General features: G+C 36.7%; 1 protein-coding gene across 1 annotated transcript; it reads right to left on the minus strand.

The window, feature by feature from the left end:
* Nucleotides 1–2,942: 2,942 nt before the first annotated feature.
* On the minus strand, nucleotides 2,943–7,048 carry FAM237A (family with sequence similarity 237 member A; the record flags this gene model as incomplete). Its single annotated transcript, XM_081142868.1, has 2 exons — nucleotides 2,943–3,076; nucleotides 6,637–7,048. The coding sequence occupies 2 exons, from the start codon at nucleotides 7,046–7,048 to the stop codon at nucleotides 2,943–2,945; spliced, it is 546 nt and encodes a 181-aa protein (XP_080998994.1).
* Nucleotides 7,049–7,506: the final 458 nt, after the last annotated feature.

The raw sequence follows: 7,506 nt of genomic DNA on the forward strand, positions 1-7,506 counted from the left end.
AAAGGAATCCATTCTCAAAGGCCCCTTGGGGTGATGACGAAACATATTTTCAAAATCTATACTAAAAGAATTAAGCCTTCTACCCCCTCTCTCAATAGTCTGGTGTGAAGCATGAAGAAAATTTTATTTGCAATGTCCTTACTCATGTGTCTTAGTTCTTCAAAGTAAAGCCTTTGGGAGTGAGAGGTGGTCAAGGGAAATGGAAAGGAGAGGTGGCATCAAATCTAGACATGCTGAGGTTCTGGTAGAGGGCCATTCTCACTCTAAAAACTTTGGAAGTTTTTAAATAAAATTCAGGTGTGTGATCTACATGAATTCATGCGACTATCTTCTCTAATATCATTTAAATTACTGAATTGATGACCTAATATTCTATCTGGTTGCTCTCACTCAAGAATAAGCTTACAGAAAAACTAAATACACACAATTGAATGCAATCGTAACTGGTGAAATCTGAATAAACTGGTTTGTACCAGTTTCCTGGTTGTATTGTTATACTAAGTTATGCAAGATATTGTCATTGAGGGAAACTGGATATAGTATATATAGGATATCTCTATTATTTCTTACAACTGTATATAAATCAACAATGCTCTCAAGTGTATTTTTAAAACATGAATATTCCTCTGTAAGACCCCACTTCCAATGAGTTTGGCCAAAGTACCTGTGTGCCTCCTTTCTCTGTATGTATAATTAGGATGTAGATGTTTAACTTAATAATGTCCAAAGTAATGGCTAACTTTTTTACTATTAGAGCACTTGGTTTCTAAGCACCTTGTATGTACTAACTCATTAATCCTCACAACAAACCTAGCAAGTAGATATTTTATAAGAAAACTGAGGCACAGAGAGGGTCAACAACTTGTCCAAAGTTATTTGGTCAGTACTTAAAGAGGCTGAGATTCAAATCCAATTCCTAAGCCTGTACTCTAACCACTGCTCTGTACTTTCTCTCAATATATATTGTTATGGTTTCATTGTTTTACCTATTATCTTAATGTGTAGTCCATGCTACATTGAGAGAGGCTTTGAGTTTATATTTATATGATCTATAATTTCTAGTACTGTTTCCAGAGTGAAGTGATGTCCAATTGTATAGATAGGATTAGGACTGGGTTAGCCCTGTTCAATCTCATCCTAATATTTTTGCATTTGCTTTTCAGCTTATCCCAAGTTTTTTTATTTTAGTTTTGTTGCTCAATGTATTCTCTCCTTCTTCCCTCATCCCAGTTTGTTCCTTACAAGTTCGGTAAGCATGCCCAGAGCACCAGTCAGCAAGCGACAGCCACGGGCCACGTCCTGCCCACTGCCAGTTTTGTACAGGCTATGAGCTAAGAGTGGTTAGTACATTTTTTAAAAATAATTGAAATAATCATGAAGAATAATTATTTTGTGACACTTGTAAATGATATGGATTCAAACTCCAGGGTCCATAAACAAAGCTCTGTTGGAACACGGTCATGCTCATTTATCTAGGTGTTTACAGATGCTTTCATTCTATGGAGGCAGAACTGGTGAGTTGCAACAGAGACTGGATGACCCACAAAGCATAGAATATTTACTATCTGACACTTTACAGAAAAATCGGGCAGCTCCCGTTGTGTAGACCAAGGTGAGATAGGAGTGAGGCGCAGGCATTGCAAGCATTGTGAGGGTGGCATCTTTTAACAGTTTCTAAGAGGTGATGAGTTTATGTGATGTTTTTTAAGAATATGATTAAAGACATTAGAGAAATGACATGAAAGCAAAACCATGAGCCCATGTAGAAATGGCAGCTGAAGAGTGGCAGCCTCTGGGCGGATCATTCTCTTGACCAAGAGAAGCCGGGGCTGGGCCCTTCCCAAACCCTCCCCCAGGTTTGCTTCCCCAGCTATAGAGGTTGGCTAACCTTCAGACGCTGCTGAGTCTTCCAATGATAACCCTTTAGATAAGAATTTTAGCTTATGGAGGGCCCTAAACCTTCAGTGAAAACATTCCCCGAGGTTTCCTTTGGACCTGGAAAAAGCAAGTGGACTGCTAACATATCTGAAATTCAAACTGGTTGTCAATCATCGGTTATCACAGAACGATTGGAGAAATGAGAGTAATTATATGAGATGAAAAGAGCAATGTGTCTGGAGCTCAGGTAAATTTGCTAATTGGTCTTCTCTGTTATGAACCTCATTCAGGCTGGTCATTTTAAGGGGAAAAATTTTACAGCTGTTTGTTTTACTTTTAGCTTGCTTTTCAATGCAGAATCTGACCATTTATGAAGTTTTAATAGTCAATCAGACAGAAAATATGTTTATTCACAAATAACATACTTCATGTGATTTTACTTGTGATTTGACTATCATTAATGGTAGCATTAAATACTGAAATAAAGAGACTTCAGTAATATTACTGGGGTCCAGAGCTTTTTATTAATTGTATTTCCATTAGAAGAATCCTTTATTTACCAGGTTTTTATTTTTTTGCTTTTTTTTTGCTTCATTTAGTTCAAAATATTCAAAAATATTCTTTCAAACAAGATTCAGGTATCATAGGTCCTCAGTAACGGGTAATTAATAAATATAGTCCTTTATATGCCTGTGCATAAGCAATCCAGTGGTTAATTGCTTGTAAGTCATGCAGTGTGTTCAAGTTAAATGTATGGCACTCTAGCTCATTAACAATGTCATGCATCCCAAAGCAAATGGTCACAATGAACACAAAGAATCTGAGTATCCCTCCACCCTTACCCATCTTTGAAGGCTCCTTTAAGTCGTTCAGCCTGTGGGATGATCTGGCAGCAATGTCACCATTTGAGGGAACATGCTAGCGGCCTACAAGAATGAAACTAAGTACTCGGAGAGTGGCTTAATATTTCTCTCTGGACATTCCCACCATTTCAAGTAAATAAATGACCAATAGTCAAGAAAAATATATTTTTTAAAACTCCATGACTTGAGTTAGCTCTGAAGTTAGATATGTTTTCTCTTTATTTCCGGGCCACTGCTTGCTTTTCCAACCTTGCTGCGCACGTACAGGCTTAGCAAATCTTCAATCAACTCTTTCTTCTTCGGGGAAGGGATTTGTAATTGCTGAGGATATGCACCTGGAAGTAAAGAAAAGGAACAAATCATTAAGTCTCCAAATTGTTTTCAGGTTAATTAAATATCAGTATATTGGTTTTAAAAGGAAAGTTTGCTATTTCTGCCACTCTATCAAAATTCTGTATAAATTTACTGCGGAAGTGTATATGTAAATTTGTGTTTATGCAGTTTTATGTCCTATGCAGTTTAGTTATATAATATAAATTAAGTAAATTATAATAAGTATATTTGTTATTAACAAATATTAAGATGTTTCTGATTAAAAAAATAAAAATGGTCATTATATAATTTTTGATATAAAAATGTGAAGAAAAAATGTTAATCCACCCTTAATATAATCTTCCAGAAATATCCATAGTTTTATGCATACACACTTTACACCATAATTTAGTTTACCATTGCCCTATTATGGGACAATTAGACAATTTTCAAATTTTCTGTTACTCTAAATAACACTGCAGTGAAGAGCCTCATACTGCATCGTAGGTTATACCTCTGAATGTCTCCTTAGAACCGATTTCTAGATGGGTAATATCTGAATATGTTCCTTAAGAAATTTCTTGAAGTAAAGTGGGAAATCAAGCATTTGTGAATCTAATTATTTATCTATCTGAAGCATTGTTTTCTCTTCTGATTAAAAAATAAGCAGCATGAAATTTGCCCGCTAGTTGTACACCAACTGCAAACATCATCAAATTATAAATCTAAATTTCAATTTTCTTGGCATAGAAGAAAACAAAGACTCAATTTTTAAAAAACATAAGCTCCCCAGGCAGGCAAGTTTTTCTGTTCCTCTCTGGCAGAGTAAGATTCGTTAAAGGAAGAGGCAGTCATTTTTGACACAAACAAGGATACACTTTAAAATCCCTTCATGTGTTGCTAATTGAAGTGTTTGCTAATCCAATGCTGTTCTTTTCTATTTGGGAGTTATCATCAGCCTACTCTTTTCCTAAATCAATACATTTCTCTTTCTCTCTTTCCCTTTCCCTCTCCCTCTCTGCCTTCACGTAATTCATCAGAATTTAGTGGGTAAGCCTTGGTACACCGTCCTCACACCTTCCAGATATTTCAGCATTCAATTACTAGCTCATATCGTCCCAGACTAAATAACATGATCTTTTGAGGGGTTTTTCCTCAAATGATATCTCTAGCCCTCAGATTTTTGGGAATTCTCATTTCATCCTGGACCTCCTCTCTTCCTGCTTATCATTGTCATAAAGAACCACGTTGTCCAGGTCACCCATCAGTAAGCTGTCCTTGGGGTAAAGGTCTTCCAGGTTCTTTCCAGAGTTAAATGCATGCCTTTTGTACATTTCTTTTTATAGACTCGCAGAACATTAGAACAGAGACCCTGCAGAGACATTATGGGTCATCTAATTCTGTCCATACCCCTTTTTTTCAGATGAAGACACTGAGGGCTAAATAAGTTAATTAACTTGCCCGGTTACATAGCTATTTGATATCTATTGCTTATACGTGTTGACCCAATATTAACAAATGTGATATATTAACATACACAGTTATATAGGAGTTTTATGTTTTTAACAAAGCAGGATTTAAAGCAACATTTCTCAACTGCATTTAAACTATTTTATTCCAAGACATCAAAGTAACAAGAACCTTTTGCATATTATGCAGGCACCTATTATAGTTCTTTTCTTCTGTTCTGATGATTCAGTTTCCCTGAGAACCATAGAGACTAACACCTCTTCACCCTCGCCCCCATCCCAACCTGGTAGCAAAAGAAAAAACTAGTGCAGAATTTGTGCGGGTACATCCAGGGCCAGTGGAGCCACTAGAGATTTAATCAAGCCTCTTGAGACGAAATCTCGATGTTCCTGCTACGATTTAACTTTAAGATATGGTGTCTTCTTGACCCAAGACACTCTTTGATTATAATTGTACAAACCAAATGGAAAGTCTTGTTTCCTGATCTGCAAACAACTGCTTATGTCAAATGTTAGAATAACTTCAATAAAGTGAAAAGTTCACTCTTGCTACTTGCATAGCAACTCCAGCTCAAGTTAGCAGACCAGCTGGGTCAATAGCAACTCTGTAGCAAGAGGAAGGAAGTGGCTTCCAAAGTTGAAGTTAAAAGAAGATGGAAATGCCATGTTGAAGTATGCTCAACAAAACTGTCTCAGACTATTCTGACAGGCTTGTTGCAAGCAGGCAAACTGAAAGCTGTTTCGGAGAAAGGATATATGGTTCTTCTCATGTTCAGCTGAACCCAATTATTTTCACTTATTCTATAGATACTTGAGTAATTCAAAGTAAATGCAAAATACCAAAAAAAAAGAGAAAAGATGAGTACAACAGCTAAATATGATAGGAATGGAAGAAAGGGCCCTACAGTGCACATGAGGAAAATATACAGTCCTTACTGAGGCTGATGTTTTGACAGTCTCTGTTCAAAATATTTTTTAAATATTGATAACCAACATTTAGACACTCATTTTGTGTTTCTACTTTAGTAGCTAAGCTGCTGAAAGAATATTTCCTCTAAAAAAGAAAATTGGTTTAAGTTACAATAAATAACACTTGCTAAAATAATACATTTCTCTAAAAAAGAAAATTGGTTTAAGTTATAATAACACTTGCTAAAATAATATAATAATATAAAACAATATATAAAAATTAGTTATGCCTTAGTGTTCCACTTGTGTATAAATAATTCTAATTTATATAATTTAATTATTGAACTATATAATTCTAATTTAATAATTTGCTACCACTCAAACAGCCCTTGCTGTAAATGTTGGAAGCTCATTAGTTGAAACACCACCAAAAAAGGAACAGAAGCAATATGTATAGGGCTAGGGTATCTCTCAACTTACTCCGGGACTAATTATCCCTCATTCTAATTCTAGAAAAGACATTTCTTCTAGTGCCCCTGGAGAAGACTAAATTTTAATATAATATTTACTTAAGTGAAAAACCTCTAAATTTGTAGAAAGTTTCAAATTATTAAATATTAATTATTCCGCTTGCTGGAAATTAATTACTTGAGATTTGATTTAAAAGCAATGAGGGGGCCATTTTTTTCTATCCTTCACTTCATCAACTAAGTACATCTAAAGGAGCCCTTCTATTTACATGAAAGCAATGTGTTTATTTGTTTTATTTAAAAGTGGCAACAGTTTATGTGTTGTGAATGTTCCCCAGGTTTATATTCAGATCTTCCCAAGTCCATAGCAAATAAACACAAGTTATGACCCAATATTCTGGCTAATGGTAAAAAATAGTGTTAATTTGGGGGCATCCTTTTACAATTTTATGTTGCGTTTTGGGACCTGTGCTTTCCCCTTACTTGTCTTTCTGATTTTTCCTTGCTGCTGGTCACTGAAGTATAAGGATGAAGACCATATGTTCATGTAAGAAGCTAACATGAAATACAAGAGGAAGTACTATCTATCTTCCTATCACGTGTGTGCCTTTAGGGTTCGCCCGAGAGGAATATATGTGGCAATGGACTCTTCTAAAACCACTTCTCTCTTCCTCGCAATTCAGCACACCCATACTTGATTGACCCCTTCAGGACTTGGGGCCTGGGGTTGACCACCTTGTTTCCTCCCTGTGTGCTGTGGATGCACTGCAGAGATCCTCTCTTCCTCCCCGGCCAATTGCCTCCTTCCTAAGCCATGGTTCCTGGAGAGGATGCAGTCCACATAGATGTCCCAGAAGAGTTGGGCCAGATCCCAAAACAATGCCCCATGCTTCAAGTTCTCAGATGACTTCAGGTAGATCATAAAATCCCAGAAACCTGACACAGAGTTGGAAATCCGAGGCTTCCGCATTTCCAGGAGGAGCACTGAGGACGATTCCCAGCACTGGGGATCAGCTTGGTTAAGAGCCAGCAGGTCTGCCTGGCTATGACAGAAGAAAGGAGGCACACAGCACATCCCCACAATGAGCAGGGAGCAGGTAAGGTTCAAGGGGCGGTAGATCCCTCCTCTGTTTCCAGGATCAGCCATGGCCCTGAAAATGGACATGATGGAAATATCACATATGAATCCCTGCTTGTGCTCCGCTCAGTAAAGAAAATAATTATGCCTTTTGGTGCCAACAAAGGAGACACACCATTGTCTTAGGAAAAGTGTTACCCTTCCTCCCATATCACAAGCACCATTCTATCTAAAATGGTTCATTGTTCAGCCAGATAGTGTACAACCAAGACTAATAGACTAAGAAACATGTACTCCTAAGATATATTCCTCTAAGATGAATGAGTGAACGTTTTTTTTCCTTAGTAGAGGAATATAGTTTAAAAAAGTATTAAGTGCAACTTTAAAATCTTGTTGCAAGGCTTTCATTATTCTGCAATATTGTAATTTGCTTAGCTATCCTAATCAAGGACTCCCATGCAATTAAGAATTTTAATATATCTCACCCTTGGATGCTTTCCTATTCAGGGTGATTTTAATTTTTTTAA

The sequence above is a fragment of the Miniopterus schreibersii genome (genome assembly GCF_964146895.1).
Source record: "Miniopterus schreibersii genome assembly, chromosome: 7".
NCBI lineage: Eukaryota > Metazoa > Chordata > Mammalia > Chiroptera > Miniopteridae > Miniopterus > Miniopterus schreibersii.